Below are 19,664 nucleotides of genomic sequence, written 5' to 3'. Positions count from 1 at the left end.
GCCACCAAATATGGACAGCACTGCCAGGAAGAACATATCCATGGGGCAATGGCAATAAAAATAGTTTATTTCATGGTTAAATAGCTACTTCGCACAAGTGGCAAGAGTCTGTTTTGTTGACTTTTACATGTAACTCTGTGAGAACACATTCAAAATTAATTATGTTATTAGGCTTGAATATTAAATAGATCCAATAATAGGACTAGAAAACGGACTGACATTTTCTAAGAACTATTTATATGTATCTTATTTAAAGGGCACGTTTTTCATTTTACTAAGCAGCATGCTTACAGTGAAACAGTTATATATGAAACAGTTTATATAAATACATGTAAACTATAAATGTAAAATCTAACAGTTCAAATAAAATTGTTTTATTAAATGTCCACTGTGTACCAGATACTGTATGTACCACTATCTATAATTATTTATAATTAATTGCCTATGATTTATGACTGGAGTATAAGGAATTGACACACAGTGAACAGCATAGAGAAATTTAGCCTGAAATTAATGATTACATCATGGTAAAACTTTTAGAAACTAAGTATTCATGTACATTTACTTACTGAAACTGTCAGCTGCGAGTTTAGGGTTCTAGTTGAAAACAAGGGTGTTTGAATCAGTCTCACAATTATCTGACCTACAGACAGGTATGCATTTTAATAAAAGGCAATTTATTACTTCCAATGTAGAAAAATTACTGATCATTTTGCTTTTAGAGACAACAAAGCTTTCTCACTCTGGCAGCGACTTGAGATCATATTCACTTTAAGAACTCTTCCTTTATGAACACAGAATGAATGCAACTAAGGGCTGAACTTCAAGATGTTTTGAAGGATGGTATAATTAAAAGGACAAAGCTGCTACAACAATAACAAAAAAAAATTAACTAAGTCTTCATCATTTTCTGGCTAAAGCACCAGCAGAGCCAAAATAAAGAGAAAAAAAAATGTTTTCAAAATTTGGCTAAGACTATCTAAAAAGTCATCTTAAGTACCTCAAATTTTGCTACCATAAAAATGAGTCCAACACAAAGATTCCCTACCTTTTAAACCAACTCTAGACATTAAATTATAAACTTTAAAAAATCCTTAATGTACCAGAAAATAGTCAGTGAATATCTTTATAACCTTAGAATACAAAAGACTTTCAAAGCATGACCTCAAAGGCTATAAAACCGTTACAGAAAAGACTGGTGGACTTAGTAACAATGACTCTAAAAACTTCATTACTGCTCCCTCCAAACCCCCAAAAACAAATCCAAAAAAATCACTAAAAACTATAAAGAAAGTTAGATACGGAAAAATGAGTATTCTTGCCAACTATATCCTTTGCATAGTCTTTCCGGAGGGCAGCTTAACAACAGTAATCAAAATTCAAGATGTGCTTATAAATTGGCCAGAAATTCCAAAAAATTTAACCTACAGAAATACAGAAGCAAATACACAGAGATGCAGTTTTGCTCATCATAGGATACAACTGAAAACAACCAACAGTGGATTTGTTGCCAAATAATATCAAATGTCGCTCTTTTCGCAAAGGCATAAATATTTGTGAACTGTCTTGGTTAAACCAGAGCTGGAACACTAGTGCATCCTGAGTGTCCCATAGGCATGAGGAAAGCAAACTTATTTTGCAGTCTGTTTATTTAAAGAAAGAATCTGAAAGCATCATCTCCTCTGATAACTTTCCTCACTGTAAAGATCATGATCAAACTAAGGCACACAGCTAACTGTACAGAGTAGATTCAAACGTGGGCAATCTGGGTTCAGAATCCACACATCTGTTATGATCTGCTACCTGTCTAACAATGGATGATAAGGTTTCTAAGTGTAACAACTTAAGACACTGATGAAATGCTAGTGGTGATAGAGAAGACTACTGCTTTCAAGTAAAAGTTGGATATAATCAATTGCTGGATGTCTTTGGTGTATGAATTTATAGCTTTATTAAAGTTTACAGCAGCCTTGAGATTCTCAAAGGGTTCATCAAAAACTATTAAGCCCTAATACTCTACGTACCCACTGTATGCAATTTAACATCTTCCCCTACACCCAGAAGGGTACAAGATAGCACCATTTTTGGGAGAACTGAGGAAATTCATTCAAGTGGTTTTCTGTGTTCTGTAATTCGGAAGAGGAACTCCAGATTGAAATCCCTACAGGTAACAAGTGGTTTTTTAAAATGTTCAACATTTTTTTTGTCCCTAACCCCTTTCATATATGGGAATAACTATTTTTAGTACTTATGTTTTAAAAATGCAAATTTTAGGCATACAACTGTCACTTGATAGCAGAACTGTATTATTTATTTTAAAAAGTATTACATTATACATTGTTATTGTAAAAGGGTACAATATTATTTATACTCAGATATATTATTTCAGATCCCAAATGTATATACTTTCTTTTTTCAAAAACAGGTACAACACACTTAATAAAACCAAAGAACCAACATGTCTTTTTACATCAGGAGCATAAGCTTAATTAATTGAACAGAATATAATGTTTAATGCTCCTTTAAGTTCTTTGAAAATGGCATCCCATCAGTATTACTCAAATTTACTGGTTTAGAAAGAATGTGGGATTCTCTATCATCTGCCTAGTTCACATATATGCAATGACACAATTTCGACAGGAATTCCTATATTTGTAGAGTATTTCTGTGACATTTACAAGACTATCAAAATGAGCAATAAGCCCTCTGAGAAAATTGGCCCACTTTTAACAATACATATTTCTGGTTTTCTGGGTGGGTCTCACAAGAAAGTTTTCTTGCTCTTTTTCCAATCTTGTGTTATATATGACCTTTTCATTATAAGATTTTATTTGTTGTTTTTAGTTTTCTGATACGTGTTTGAGGTGAAGGTTGTGGAGATTTTTTTTTAAAGCAAATCCTAGCATCAGATGTGAGATCTACACAGCTGTAAGCATTCTTCTGGGAACCAGCACTGGGGTTCCCTCAACTGCTTAATGCAATTACCTAAACCAGTCATGTAGTATTAATGTAATTTGCCCATTTCCACAGCTGAAAAGAATTTTAATCTTTAAAGAGTAAAAGGAAAAACTTGCTATCCCACTATTCCTCTACGTTGGAATCAAATAACAATGACTTCACCTGGTTGTTCTCCAAATTCCTCTACCTCCTGGTTAACCATTGTCCTTAGAAGTCTGGATTGAGTCATAAAATAAAATGACATTGCCATACGAGTGGGCAGGTATACATACATGGGCATTCTTATCTATCTCCATTGCATAGTACGTGGTCTTTCTAAAATACATAACTGATCATCCACTTCTCTGCTTAGCACCTACAAGCGGCTCAATACTGCCTGCAAGATAAACTCTAAACTTAGAAGGCCCTTCAATAGGTATTTCCACTTACCTCCAGATTCTCACCTCTCACCATGGCCATCATCACAAAACTCAACCTTGCAGCTATACAATCCCCTGAACAGATCCTTCATCAATAAGCTATCTCCCCTTCCCTTTCTGCTTAGCTAATGTTTAGCTGTCCTTCAGCTCCCTGCTTAGCTAATATTTAGGTGGCCTTCAGCTCCCAGCTTAGAAATCTCTTCCTCTAAATAAAAATTTCCTGGATCCTCTAGGTTAGATACCACTCCAAAGTGTTCTCATAGTCCACTGTACTTGCTCCATCACAGCACTATTTAAGCAGCAATTATAATTATGACTTGTCAATATCCCTCACTGACTAAAAGATCAATAATGGCAGGAACTGAGAAGCAGATGTGTCTCATGCACTACTGTATCTCCAACATCTAGCAGTTTCTGGCACAAGGTAGAAACTCAGCTATATTAAAAGACTGAATGAACAAATAATTTTATAATATTCAGGGGTGTTTTGGTGAACATCCAAGAATTCAGTTCAGTTCAACAGTATTTACTGCCTAGTTCTATGAGAATCAGAGAGAACGTAAGCCAGGGTACATTCCTCAAGACATGTACAGTTGTAAAAATCAGACACAGATACACACAAAAGCTGAACACCACAAAACCGAGTGTTAAGATTATAATGTAGGCTACGCAGAAGAGATAAAACAAAGGACTGGGAAAGTGTCACTGAAGTAGGATCTGAGCCAAGCCTTCAGACAAGAAAAGATGGAAGACAGAAACTACAAGGACAAAAATGTGCTAGTTCAGCAGTTCTCAAAGTGGATCTGAAGATGACCTCCATCTCTTGAGCATCCTTAAGCTCAACAGTATTTTCGTAATAAGCCCAAGATGTTATTTGGTTTTTTAACTTTCATTCATTCTCAATTATACAAAGCAGTTTTCCAGCAGCTACATGCCATGTGATATCAGAACAGATTGGATGCATAAGTAGCTATGAGAATCCAGCTGTTTCTATTAAGCCAGACATTCAAGAGAGTTGTAAAAATATAAAACAATGCCACTGATTGGTTTGTGTTGTTCTGGAAACAGTTCTCTGTCCTAAAAATATGATATTTGTGTTAATATGTCATGGAATTACTGCTATTTTTCAGTAAAATTAAAAAACATTCTAATTTTTTTAGTTTTAATTTCTAGTATGAGAAACATTGATAGAGTCTAAAGAGCTACTGGGAACAAAAGTTGAGATTCACTGAGCAGAGAGGCTGAACTAGATGTATCAGATGTGAAACGAGCCCAGGCATCACGTAACTTAAAAACATGTTTAACATACAGGTACAGGCTTTCCTCTCAGTAGTTATTTTTACTTAACATATAAAAAGACTCCTTTTAAGTCACTCTTACCCTTTCAACTGAACACAGTGTATACGGTTTAAGAGTCTTTTTGAGTTTCCATATACAAACACTTTTATATTTCCACAATCTTCATGATTATCATTTAAAATAGCTATATAATCATATCCAGCATTCTTACAAACCTCAATAGCAACTTCCATATTTGATTTGTAAAGCATTTTATAATAATATTACTATCCCAAAAAACTTACTTCTAGAATACCATGGGATCTTATCTTAAATCAAACTTGCCCAAGAGCTACTGAAACTTGGAACACAGAGATAGTAACATTTTGACCTAGAACTTCTGGAAACCCTGAATTCAGAACTATGTCTCTCCCTGACTTTAAAGGTTCTACACACTCTCAAACTCCTTCAAGAACCTGTTTCCCCTATTCCAAGTGCTACCCTGGTTCCATAAACAGTTAAAGCTTACATTAGCACTTCTTTCTCACCACCTGAAATGATGTCTTCTACCTGTCCAAAGTTTATTCTTTAAGGACCAACTTGGAAGCCAGCTCATCCACTCATGCGTGATTCCTACTGAGTTCAATTGAACACTGTATTCCTCTTTGAATTTCTGAAGGACTCTATGTGAATATCACTCAAAATATAAATTCTATTTGAATTACATCATTATTTTTTTAATTTCACACCTTAAACCTTAAGAAAGGTCTTGTCAACCTCTCTTCTCATGGGAAAGATGGATAAAGTGCTGAGGAAAATGAGGCTCAGACAAGACTTCCCTGGTGGTCCAGCGGTTAAGACTCCACACTGTCACTGCAGGGGGCCTGGGTTTGATCCTTGGTCAGGGAACTAGACTTCACATGCTGCAACTAAAGATCCCACATGTCACAACTAAGACCTGGTGCAGCCAAATACATTTTATATTAAAAAAAAAGAAAAGAAATAAAAGAACAAGAGCTAGTGATTGAAGAGAGTCAGATTTGAATGCCAAATCCCCCCATGATTTTTCTCCCATTCCACACTCCCTACCTTACAATATCCTTTGTGATAATAAATACACAAGAAATCTGTAAAATTCAATGGAATCAGAGTGTCTTTATTCTTAACCTCAAGGAAGCTCTAATGTAAAAATCCAGAGGAAACAATTTCTACAACTGTAGTTTTGGCACCCATGCCATCCTGTCCCTACATTTCTTCTTTTGGCCAACAAAAGTAATGTGCAGCTTTCAGGAGAGAGCCATCAAGACCAACATCTGCTCTCTAAGTATTAAATATCTACAACCACCATATTTTCCAATGAGTGAGTGATAAAATTAATCATTTCTTCTGCTGTCCAAGAACCTGAGTTTACCTTCTCCAGCTCCTCCTGCAGTGTTTCACCATTACTGTCTCAGAGCAATAGCTAATAAAAATCATTCTCAAAAAAAAAAAAATCATTCTCTAATGGGCTACAGAAAACACAGCTGAAAACTATACTTTTACGTAATTTTTCAGTTTCTGATGCCACCTACTAAGCAGTTCAATTCCTGCTCCAAAGGCATTTCAAAATTATCATGGCCATTTATCCCCATTCGCCTTGTTAACCCAAATCCTGAGATCTGTACTTGATGCCTCCTACTCTCCCTCACTCATTACACCTAGTCCACCACTATCCACCGGAACGCCTCCTCATCTCTTACCTGCCCTGCCCCAATAACCTCTTTAAGGATCTCCCCACCTCCACTCTTCATGCACAACAGTCTATTCTCCATTTGGCAGAGTAATCTTTATTTTTTAAAAAGACAGAATGACTACTACATTTCTACTTAAAATGCTTTAACAGTTTCCATGACTTTTCCAATAAAATAAAAATTCTTTACCATGGAATTCCCTACGGTATCCTTCATGACCTGACAACGGTATCTTAACTTCATCACATTCTGCTCTCTCCCAGCAAACCACGTTCCAGCCATGTAAGCCTTTCTTGATCACTATGACCATGAGACCACATATCACTGCAATCTGTTCCTTTCCTCTGCAGCACTTATCACAAGTTACATGTGTGTTATGTTTGTCTCTCTCCCTATGCTCTAAACTCCACGAGGACAAGTTAAAACTGCTTTTGTTTTACCACTTCATATCAAAGTATTAAGTGGCAGGCACTTAACATTTCTGATTGAAGAAACTGCTTCTCTATATATTCTTAATATATATTAACATGTGTTACATATAGCTTATATGTTAGATAAGAAAATACAGTATGTAATACATCACTTCCATAATAAAGAATTTGGCTGCTCTTTATTCCAAGTTCCTGAGAAGACCTCTCTAAATCTTTGGATTTCCAGAGTGATTGGAGAATCTATTCTACTTATGGTGGGCCCTTCATACCACTCTTGATAGTTTATGTTAGCAAAGTATCTTTTTTATTTATTCATGTGGGACGCTAGAGGGTGTACACTAATGAGATGACTAGGGATGGGGGCCAGCCATACCAGAAGGACCAAATGTGTGATTAGAGGGTTGGGATACTGGAGGCTCAGTTAAATCATGTGGCCAGTGATTCAATCAACCATGCCTATACAATGAAACGCTACTAAAACTCCAGACACCAAAGCTCCAGTGAGCTTCCCTGGTTAACAATACCCTGGGTGTATTGACACATCACTGAGCTGGGAGCGTGATGCATCCTGACCCCACAGGAAGAAGATACAAAAGCTTCATGTCTGTTACCTTCCCACATCTCAGCTTATATCTTTTCTTTTGGCCAGTCCTGATTTGTGTCTTTTTTTGTTGTTGCTGCTATATTCAAACAGTAATTTTAAGTATGGCACTTTCCTATGTTCTGGGTCATTCCAATAAATTATTGAACTAAGAAGATAGTGGGCACCCTGATAGCCAGTCGGTCAGAAATGCAGGGGGCCTGAGAACTCCTAGCCCGAAAATGGTGTCTGATGTGAGGGCAATCTTTTGGGAACTGAGCCCTTAATCTGCCAGGTTAGCCTAACTCCAGGTAGTGAATGTCAGGATGGCATTACGATGATGACAAATAACAGATGTCATTTCATAAATATGTGTTGAGATTTATGTATTTTTATACATATTACTTCCTAATCTTTAGAGAACACGTCGAAGCGTTACAACAATCCCACTTGATAGAATTATCATACAAATAAGAAGTTATAGTCACACAGACAATTTAATTATTTAGGTGGAACTGAAATTCAAATTCAGCACCATTTGACTCCAAAGCCCACAATCCAGTAACTATCCTCTCCATCTTCTCATTATTAGTTATGTAAGTACAACACAAGATAACATCACAAAATCACTACCCAAGAATTCACAGCACTCATACTGAGAGGTCACACTAAAATTCAAAGTACTCTTTATAAATGTATTATTTCTTTATAGGAATTATAAAATATTATACTTTAATACAAATTTCTTTAGCAACTGCTGTTAACTTACTTGTCTGTGTTTTAGAAACATGTTTCTGGAGAAAATCAACTGTCTGAGCCAAAACCTTCTTATTACAATGTGTTGATAATTTTTCATCACACTCATAACACCTAAAAAAAAAAAATTTAAGCAAATATTATGAAAACATGTTCAGTAGTTTTACACATCAAGTAATAAAGTTAGTATTTATCCACTTTTGTCTTTAAATTAAAGGGTAAGGGAAATACATAGGGTGAGGCAAGAGCAATGAGATACAGCTACAGACATAACCAGGGACAGTTCATACAGAGCGTTAGTATTCAAACTAAGAGTCTGGGTCACTTATCCTAAGTGTAATGGAGTACCATGGGAGGTTTTTAAGCAAGGGTTGCCATGATCCAATTTACATTTTAGAAACATCACTCTGTCTAATGTCAGATTGGATAGCATCAGGAATAGCAGGAGATCAGGGTAGATACAGTGGCTCGAGAGAGAAATGAACAGATTTATATACTTTCAGGTATAGGCAGGAATGAACTGGACATGAAAAGAAAGAGGAAAGGGAGAAGCTGATGTGGGTATGTCAAGTGACTCTCGAACAGGAGCAGTTCTGCCCCACCCACATCCCTGGGGACATTTGGCAAAGCTGTGAGACACTTCTGATTATCACAACTGGCAAAGCTACTCTCGGCACCCAGTGGCTAGGGGCCAGGGCTACCTCTGTCCTCTCATGAGACAGGCCCCTCCACAATGAAGAATTATCAACCCAAATGACCACAGTACTGAAATTGAGAGATCCTTAAGTTTTCACAAACTGTACATGCTTAGGCTATCCCCTGTAGAGAATCACCAAACCAACTGACTACTGAAGAACTGATACTTTCTCCTCTGGAATTCTAATTTAGCAAAATCAACTAGCAAGAATTTTTCTTTAACGTACAGAGAAAATGTTAAAGAAAACTAGAGATATGACTAAATTTCTTTCTTACTTAAATTTTATATTCATGGATAATGTTAATTTTCTTATTTTATAGATTCTGTTCAGGCTTAAAAGCGCAAGCTGATATAATAGCTTTAGATATCTTACCTTATAAAACTCAGATATTTACAAGTACTAACCAAATCTAACTTACCATATGATCCATGTGCTCAGATTAATTATAATACAGTGAAGCTCTGCTCTCCAACTCTTGAAATGCTTCAGTGAATGCTGGCCTTCTGAGTTTTTACCACATCCCTAAAGATAAATAGAACACTATTTGTATGACTTCCATACAAGTTCATTTCAAATTAATCAAAACCTAAATTATCCTTAAATGGCAACCCACTCCAGCATTCTCGCCTGGGAACTCCCACAGACAAAGGAGCATGGCAGGCTATAGTCCGTGGGGTCACGAACAGCTGGACAGGACTGAGCATGCAGCAGCACGCAGCACACCCTTGATATGTCAGATATAACTACAGTTAATGTAAACTGGTCTTTGTAAATGAGAATGTTAACTGATAAAGACCTAATGAACCCCAGAGGAATTAAAAGATTAAAAAAAAAAAAACAAATGGCTGAAATGTGTGGGGTGGGGGGGTGGAGTTTTGTATTAAACTTTTTTAAAAAGTTTCAGAAAGCAATTTAGATTCTCATTAAACTCAACTTCTTGCAGAGAGGCTAATTTAATTTACTTCTTGTCATACAGTAAAAACAGGCATGAGCCAAGTTAACTTCCATACCATTTCTGTGATGCACAGTGGAACACTGAGCATCTTCACTGGCCAGCAGTGCTTCTCCCCTGTACACACACTTCTAATATCCTCACACCTCACCCAACTCCACTGAAAACTACTGAGACTCAAACCAATCACAGTAATTCCCATCACCTGGTAAGTAAAGAAATGCGATTCAATTTCTGTCAATGTGCCATGAGGGGCAGTCTAATATATGTTTCTGGAAAAGTTTTACATATGGGAAGGGATGTACTTTTTATCCTCCTTCTGACCTTTGGGGATTGCTGTATGATACATGATGCATGAAACATCTTCGACCATCCTGAAACCATGGAATAGGATAGCACAGCAGAAAAATGGAAGACATCTCAGTTTTTAATGTTTTTTCCACTGAAGTAACTAACTCAGGAGTGACCCTATTTCTGGCTTTCTATATGAGATAATAAAGATAAGTCTTATTGAAAAATATACATATATACGTTTAATTTTATTTAGAAATTCCCTTGTTAATAGAATCAGTTGCGTCTAAGCTCTTAAGAGAAGTTACTCTGCAAAAAAAAAAAAGAAAAACCACTTCTCATAGAGAAGAAAATGAATCCCAAAAGATTTCTTAAAAAGGCTTGGATCCATTTCCTAAGTAAATACAAATAGGTAAAGGAGGGTCCACATATGAGAACTACTGCAAGTAGGTTGGATTCCCTTTCAAAATACTTATAAACCATGCACAATAACTCTCTGAACACAATGTACATTTTACTTTACCTTAAACATTTCTATGCTTGGCCTTGGAGAGTTCTATCTAAACACAGAATAAATTTATTTTAAATTCTAAGCACTACCAACAGTCCAACTCAGAGCGAGCAATTAAGGAAAATATTTAAGACAAACTCTCACAGAAAAGAGACTTTTCTCACCTGAAAACCACACTTGAGGCACAACCAGATATCAGGAGGAAGTATTGGCTGTCCATCACAGAATCTTCTTTCTTTTAAACATTCCAAACAAACTGACCACAGGTTCTCAGCTATTGCTTTTTTTACATGATGCACACTGACAGCATGACTTATATGTTGGCAAGTGAAACCTACTGAAAGAGGCAAAACAAACTTTGAACATCAGCAAGCAAAAGTCAACAATATTAAAATACTATTAACTAAAAAGCACGAAGATTCAAAAGACAAAATAACTTAAAAGAATACATACTGTATGATTCCATTTATAAAACATTGTGAAATAACATAATTATAGAGTTGGAGAACACATTAGCAGTTGCCAGGGGCTTTTGATGGAGAGCAGTGGTGTGGCTAGACATAAGCAGCACTCAGAGTGGCCAGTGTGTAGTCAAGTATTTTGACAGTGCTGGTTATAGAAAGCTACATGTTATTAAGCTATACACACACATACACACACATGTATGTACAACTGGTGAAACCTGAATTAGCTCTAAGGACTGTACCCATTTCAGTTTCCCGGTTTTGATGCTGTGCGACAGAAATACAAGATGTTAAATCAGAAGAGATTGGATGAAGGGTAAATGGCGTATCTTTTGTACCTTCCTGCGAATCTAAAATTAGTTCAAAAATTAAAGTCTAATAAATAAATTAAGAAGATTATTTATTGAGCAGCTACTATGCCTCAAGCATTTTGAACATATTTTCTTTCTGCTAAGATACACAAGTAAAAACTTTTCCTATGGGCTAGCTCTGCTGTGATACTATTTTCACCACTGCTGAAAGAAAGGAGAGGAACAAACAATGGCATAATTTGCAGGAACAAGAATTATCTGAATTCTTCTTAATGAATATTCCCAAATAACAAATATATTTTGCATGGCCAATAATTATCCTTTATAACAGATTCCAACTATGTGCACTGTGTGGAGACAAAAGGCCAAAATGAGCATATATGTTAATTCTTCAAATAACCATATTCGTCTCCCAAGGGCTCAGTACACTTCCATTTCTCCTAAATATCCGAACTCTTCAATTTCTCCACCTCAAATGTCCCAAATACTAAACCTACAGCTATCTGCCAAAATCAAACAACAAAGGCAGAAACTGAATACCTTGAAGAGGGAAACAGAAGTATATACATTTCAACTTCCCCTACTTTCCTTTCTGAACATAAAGCATTCCTTTTTATCTACTGGTTAACGAGACTAAATATTACTTCCATTTCATTCTGAAGACAAAGAATGTGACAAATTAAAATAAATAATTTCAACAAAAGTAAAATGTACATCTGATAAAAGATTAAAACTTCTAATTTTACACCAAAAGCAAGTTATAAGAATCGGCATAAAAGAAGTAATTCTGAAGTCCTTTGGTTGAACAGCAAAGATACATGTCATTGAAAAAAGGTGTTAAGAGAAAGACTGATAAAAATGACCACATAAGAACTAGAAATGGTTTACCAAAAGTCATCACTTTGTTTTTGAGCTTTTATATTTTAAAATTCTAAGGAAAAATCATTCCATACACCTTTTGAATCATCTCTAGTATAAGATGTAGCCAAGGTACAACTTAACCAGTCTCTGACTCTACAACTCAGACTTACAAACTGAAATTGTTAATGAATTCAGAGATAAGTGAATGCAAGATAAAAAGGTTGCAGGTTCCTAAATTAAACTTACTAGCTTCTAAATATCTCAACTGTATATACTTTTTATAAGTATAAACAAATTTAAAAGTCTGAGGTTTTCCTGTAAGTGTTTAAAAAGTATTTACTATCTTCTGTGAGGAGGGAAGATGTAAAAAATATCCTTCTACATTAATAAATAAATTTTCTCAGTTTCCTGCAAGTTGTTTAATCATATAACTGTCAAATTTTCATTTGACAAGCAGGTCCTCTGGAGATTCCTGAATAAAAATATAAAAATGTATTAAAAGCAAATAGTTGTTTCACATTCATAAATCAAAAGCAATAATCAAAATCTTCACATTTTAAAAATATTAATAAAAATTTTACATGGAGGGCTTCCAGCGTGCGAATGGTGACATAAAATCAACACTTCCCCTTTCTCCTCCCCAAAACTATCCAAGGGCAAAAAGAACACAAAGTAAAAATACAAAGCTCATTCTCAGAGCAACCAGGAGATAGCTGAAGCCCGAAGTCACAAATCAAACGAGAAGACTTCCACCTCAAAGCAGTGGAGATCAAACAGGAATGCGCAGAGAAGGAAGTGGAGAGAACACCGCAGCAGTGGATTCAGAGAACGACGCACGCTTTGCGCATACAGAACAAAACCTACATCTCTGTGCTGCAGCAACAGTGGCAGGAGCGCCCCTTTATCCAATTTTGTTTTCAGAAGAAATGAAAGAAGGGGGTTTCTCATTCACTAAGTGAAAGTAAAAATGCAAGCCATAGTGGCAGAGAACAGCCTTATTCCTATGGCAGTTGGAAAGAAGAGAGAATTTGGATTCTGAAAAAGCCCAGGACTGAATAATCCTGGTAGTTGGAAAGAAGTAAAGGCTAACTGGGCTCAAACTCAACAGTTAGGTCTCAGCAGTGCTCTGGCCCTCCTTTTTACACAAATATTCTAAACCGAACTGGCCCAAGAAAGGCAACTCAACATGAAAGAATAGGTAATCAAAGAAAATCAAAGCCCCAAATTCCGTGCTAAGATAATATGAAAAGGGAAGGAAGGAAAAGCAAAAATGGCAGCGCAATCACTGCCATGAGAGGAAAACACAAAAAAAGAAGAGAACACTTGAGGCTCAAGTGGCAACACAAAGGGAAGTGACCAGCAGAGTTCAGGGAAAATAAATCAAACAAAGGTAAAACCAAAAAGAAGATGAAAGAGACACTGCTGAACACACTAAAAAAATAAAAATGAACAGCAGACAACAAGAAAAGGAAAACAGGAGTTTTAGAGGCTTTAAGAGAAAATGGTAACTATGGTAGATAGGCAAAAGAGAGTTATAAGAATAATCAAACCCCTGAAGAACACCATATTAACAGAACAAATATTTAAAGACATAATTCAGACTTCCCTCAATTCAGCAATCTGTTCTGAAACACTGTCCAAGTTAAAAATACTCAAAATGGAAATAACAGATTAAAAACATCTTTTTTTAATGGAGAACTGAACTGGTAAAGCCAGTAAGGAAAATCCTCAGAAGCTAAAACCCAAGGCATGAGGCTAAAGAGAAAGAAAAACCAGGAAGCCCCTCAAGGGCTTCCAACCAACCTCACTGGCTTCAGGACTCAGTTCTAATAGTCATGAGAAACAAACAACAAGAGAAGATGCCAGTTCTAAGTTACTTTAAAAAATAAACAAAATCTCAGCAAAAATGGCAACACGGTATTTTGGAAATAGACAAGCTGATTTTGAAGTAATGCAGAAAATGGCTAAAATAAAGAGCAAAGGATTTATTCATTAAAAGCACGTATGATTTGTCCTCTGCAACACTGTTCAGGATGCGAGACATCATAATTTACCAGCAACGTCATCTGACGAGTCTTCATCGTGAGGTATAGGAGGCCTTTTACTTCTCTTAGCTTTCTCAGGTGAAGCTTTGGATGGCTGTTTCACCCGCATCTGTTATTTACTGAAAAGATTGGGGGTTGGGGGGAAAAACACATTAATCCTCAAAATTAAAAATTGTATGTATTTTACTTAATGCATATTAAAATGACTTCAAGTTTAATGAGCCTCGCAAATTAACAGAGGAGAAACAGGGGAACATCAGCTGAAACTAAGGAAATTTTTATTACACCAACACACAAATGCCACATTACATCTGACTTTAACCAACAGTTCCCTACATGTATGATGTCCAGGTAAATTAAAAAAAATAAACTTTATGCCACTTCTGACTCCTGTGCTCATCTCGCCCTTTCTCTTGTTTCACCAGCTAGGAAGCAGTGGGAGCTGGAAAAGCCACAACATGCCAGGGATGGATGCCAAGTGCCAAGCACAGTACAGCCACCCTTCCTGCACTGTACGACCCAGTGGACTACAAAGAGAGAAATACATTTCCAACTTTTTAAGCTCTTGCCTTTCTTGTGTGTTTTTTTCCCCATTTTCTAGTTATGAAAAATTTTAAACTGTCACATAAGTTGAAACAGCAGTATAATGAACACCATAGACTATCTAGAGTCCATATCTGGAACATTTTGCCACATCTGTTTTATCTAAATATCAATGTGTACATAGACATATCTACACATGTACGTGAGTACATCTGTTTTTGCTGAACTATTTAGAAGTTGAAGACAACATATATTCCTTAAGGAGATTCTCCTATACACTTACATCATTATCATTTCTAAGAAAATTAAGAGTAATTCCCTAATATCATATCTTATCATATTCTAATTTCTTCAGGTAACCCAAAACGTCTGCTTTTTTGAATAAGGATTCAATTGGTTATGTCAGTATCTTCTAATTGACAGCTGTTCTTCCCGCAAGAAAAGGAGAATAGTGCTTCACCTCCCTAAGACCCTAACTTTTTAAGAGATCAGGACAGTGCATATGAGTCACATTGGAGAGTGTGGATTTTGATTCAAGTCTAGCAAAATCCTCTCAAAGTGTGGATTTTGATTCAAGTCTAGCACAGGACCTGAGAGTCTGCCTGTCTAAAAAGCTCCCAACAGGAAGCCACTGCTGGGATCCACAGACCACACTTTCAACAGCAAAGCTGTATAATGTCTCACACAGACTTTAATTTTTTGTTCATGCTGTTATTTACCTCTAAATATATTTTTAAGAAATCTCTTATATTTCATAAAAATTCAAAGTTAATTCTAAAGGTTTTAGATAGAAGTTAATACATGTTTTAAAAACCACTATATCTCTGGTAGCTCAGCTGGTAAAGAATCTGTCTGCAATGCAAGAGACTCCAGTTCAATTCTTGAATCAAAGTTCCCCTAGAGAAGGGAGAGGCTACCCACTCCAGTATTCATGGGCTTCCCTGATGGCTCAGATGGTAAAGAATCCACCTGCAATGCTGGGTTCAGTCCCTGGATTGGGAAGATCCCCTGCAGGAGGGCACAGCAACCCACTCCAGCATTCCTGCTTGGAGAATCCCCAAGGACAGAAGGAGTCTGAAGGGCTACAGTGCATGGGGATCACAAAGAGCTGGACACAACTGAGCAACTAAGCACACACATATCCTAAATCCTACCTAATATCATGCTGCTACCTGGCTAAGCTATACTGTAATTTTTGTGGTTGTGTATATGCTTTGATTGATCAAGGTAGAACAATGGCTCAATTCAATAATAAATTCTGAATCCTGATTTAGTTGTACCAAGTTCCACATAAGGAAGCTTTTGCGTTTACCATTTTAAAAGTCATTTCTTTAGGCCCAACGGTCATCACTATTGAACAACACTGCAATAAATTAATGCCTTCAAGGTTACAGAGATGCAGAAGGCCTCCAAGTTTCTGACCACTTCATTTATTCCTGCCTTCACCCTCCAGACTACTTCATTAACTTATGGCTACATTTCAACCTCACAAAATCACTAATTCGAGTATTCCATTCTCTGACCACAGCTTCAAATTCTGCCAGCTTGCTTGATCAGCCACTCCTATTCTCTTTTAATGCCCAGGTTGAGAAGAGGCTACATCTCAACAAGCCCTTCCATGATCACTGTAGCAGGGAAGGGAGAAAGAGAAGCAGAAAATTTAGTGCTGGTTCTTCAAGCTTTACTTGCAAATGGTGCAAGTCTGCTTATGTTTTACGGGCCAACGCAAGTCATATAGCCACATTTAATTTCACATAGACATGGTAGGGGAAAGGGAGGGGTGAGAGTAAGGGGAGGTGTACAAACCGTACAACCTTATCATGTACCTAGCAAGAACAGAATACGTGTACACAGCCTAATGGCTACTATGTCACCCCCCTAACAATCTCAATCCTAGATAAGCCAATTAACCATGTTCTCCATGACAGTATCCAAAGAGGCTAGAGAAAAAGTCTTGCAAGAAAGGTGACTGGGTCCACTAAATTAACAACCACAACTGCAAACAGATCAAGACATCCCATTATCTACAACTTCTGGTCAACTTATTACACAGCAATCTGAAATTGTTTTCACTCTCCCAATCTCCAACTCCTCCTCTCCCTACTCTTTCAAATATCATCTGGTCTTCTACTTTACTGACAGAAAGGACACAAAAGAGATTACAAATCAGATATTTCCACCCTTAAACTTATACACTTACTATTGTAACTATTGTTATAACTATTGTAACTTGATGTCCTGAAAAAGAGATGGGCATAATTAAGGGAATCCAAGAAATATGGTCCATAAGAAACTGGTCATATTTTTACACTCCCCGCATAGCTAAACTTTGAAACTTCCATGGTGACTCAGATGGTAAAGAATCTGCTTGCAATTTAAGAGACCCAGGTTCAATCCCTGAGTGGGGTATCTCCTGGAGAAGGAAATGGTAACCCACTTCAGTATTTCTGCCTGGAGAATCTCACAGACAGAGGAGTCTGGCAGACTACTGTACTTGGGATTGCAGAGTCAGACATGACGGAGCAACTAACACGTGCACACACAGGTAAACTCTTGATAAAGATGAGCATTAATACATAACTAATCCTGGCAGAGGAACCAAAAGAACCAGATACTTAACTTAGAATCTATGAAAGACCTATGCCTTTTCTCAAAAACACTGACTCAAATGTGGCAATGTAGTCAATTCCAGGGATTTTTCTGACACACGCAATATGTCTAAACATAGAGTCATTTTGGACAGTAACCTACTATTAAGCAGTCACTCATTTGTATAGCTTTCTTTTTCAATTTCCCATTCAGGTAAAAAGAGACAAAATTAAAGTCCAATTATTACAAAAAAATTCCAATTATTAGAGCTTCACATATTGCATATCATCAATAATGTGTCTGGAGAGTTCTGAGATCACCCTCACATGTGGAGATTTACTCAAGGACTCACAAGACCTAGCATATAGGTGTACTCATGGCTAACATTTATTGCAGCAATGTAGTGTGAACACACAGACTATCATAATGAAAAACACACAGGTGAAGTCTAGAGCAATCCAAATGCAGCCTTCCTTACCATTCTCTCCCTCCCAAGAGTGGTCAAACACCCTACATCCTACCCCCAATAAGTAATGTCTGTGCAATGTTTCTGCTCACAGAAGCCCATTACACACTCACGGGTGCAGGATTTTTATGGGGGCTAGTAACTTCTGGATAAATTATGTCCTACAGAATAAACCATATTGTTCCCAGGCAAGCCAAGCAAGGGCTAACCTTGCAAGCAGACCTTTTTAAGGACAGCCATCTCAGGCCTGCTATGTTAAGTCTTTTCAGCACAAATAAATTATGGCCATTTTTCTCAGGTGATTTCCTAATAAAACTTTCCAACTTCCAACTTCTGCATTACCCTAATATCTGTCCATAATGTAGGATGTGCAACTAAACTATTTATGTTTTTTTTTTAAGGCCATGCTTGTAGAAGCCCATATTCTCAGGAAAGAAAAAAAAAATTATTTTCCTACTCTTGAGCCATTACTTTCTGCGAGGGTGCGAGGGGAGGGAGGAAAGGGACAAAATTTCTCCTTTCAGAGGTTCAAAAGGATACCAGGCTCAAAAAAATGACTAGCACTCACTTTTTCGTGCATCACACTCGGTTCTAAGGACTTCAGCGATATTAACCCACTTCATCCTCCCAAGCACCAACCACTTTATGAGGTAGGTTACTATTATTTCCCCCATTTTACACTTGAAGAAAGACAACCAGGAGTTAGGTGACTTGCAGAAGCCAAAAGCCAGTAAGTGGTAGATGGCGATCTGGACCCAGGCAGTCCATCTCCAGGGTTCCTAATACTACACGATGCTGCCAGAAGACCCTGGTAAGACACGCTTTCTCTGGTCTCTAACAAAAACATCCCAAATTCCCGAAGAGAAAATGCGCCGCGAGGCTGAACACGGAAGGGCGGCCGGAAGGTTGCTGGGTCGCCGCGCCCCTAGGTCAAGGTGAGGCGGCCCCTCTCCCGTCCCGCCTCCCCGGCTCCTCCCGCGGCCGCCCCGACACCCTGCCGGCTCCGCCACTCTCACATGGCCCTCGGTGACCGCCTGGAGCCCCCAAGGACCGAGAAAGGCGGGGAGAGGGTTCTCTCCCAAGCCCGTCCAAGCCACAAGGGGCCAGGGTTGCGTAAACGAAGTTGGAGAAAACGAGGCGACCCAGCAACGGGCCCGCAACTCACCCTGACAGGCCGAGCAGCCGCGTCCACAACCCCATGAGACTGCGCCTGCGCAGCCGCCCCTCCCGCCGGCAGGGGCGGGGCCTCGTGTGCCCGCCCCAACGTCCGGACGAGTTGGGACCGCCCCTCGCGTGGCGGCTTACCCGGAGTTGGGCGTGGACACCGGGCTCTGCCGGCTGCAGTTGCACATGCTTCCCGTACTTATACAGGAGTAGGTAGACCCCAGCTAATCTTAGGGTAACGTAAATAGATCCTAATTGGATCCCGATAGGGCTTGGAGTTTGCCCACCTCCCGTGTTCTCGGAGTCGGGTTTAAGTCCCACTTGTGGCGGGACACCCTGCGCAGACTGCCTCCGACTTCCCTCCGTCACTCTTCCGTGCGGTTAAGTCAAATCTATCATGTTTTCTTGCTTTTTTTCATTATTGTTGCTTTACTTGCCGTTCTCTCTTCTTCATTTGAAAATTTCCTAACCTATACCTAAACCTCTTTGAAGCTCGATTATTCAAAGTGTTTTGCACTTTACTTGTTTAGTAAAAGTAGTTGGTTGAAAAATATTTTGTTTGAATAATATAGCAAACATCCACCCTAGTTATGGCTAAATGCTACGAGACAAGATTC

At 37.9% G+C, this 19,664-nt stretch overlaps 1 protein-coding gene across 2 annotated transcripts in view; it reads right to left on the bottom strand.

Annotated features, from left to right (window-relative positions):
• Positions 1 to 19,092, bottom strand: part of USP45 (ubiquitin specific peptidase 45) — a 55,056-nt gene extending 35,964 nt beyond the window's left edge. Inside the window, exons 1-5 of one of the 2 annotated variants that reach the window (XM_018053131.1) lie at positions 19,049 to 19,092; positions 14,295 to 14,404; positions 10,769 to 10,941; positions 9,269 to 9,372; positions 8,166 to 8,266 (exon numbers count right to left, since the gene is read on the bottom strand). In XM_018053131.1, coding sequence (XP_017908620.1) covers positions 8,166 to 8,266; positions 9,269 to 9,372; positions 10,769 to 10,941; positions 14,295 to 14,394 — 478 coding nt within the window. In that variant the 5' untranslated portion in view covers positions 14,395 to 14,404; positions 19,049 to 19,092. The remainder of the gene's footprint in view (positions 1 to 8,165; positions 8,267 to 9,268; positions 9,373 to 10,768; positions 10,942 to 14,294; positions 14,405 to 19,048) is intronic. The other variant, XM_018053132.1, reaches the window with a different exon arrangement.

This window comes from Capra hircus, chromosome 9 (genome assembly GCF_001704415.2).
Source record: "Capra hircus breed San Clemente chromosome 9, ASM170441v1, whole genome shotgun sequence".
Classification (NCBI taxonomy): Eukaryota; Metazoa; Chordata; class Mammalia; order Artiodactyla; family Bovidae; genus Capra; species Capra hircus.
This window is presented reverse-complemented; position numbering and strand designations above follow the sequence as displayed.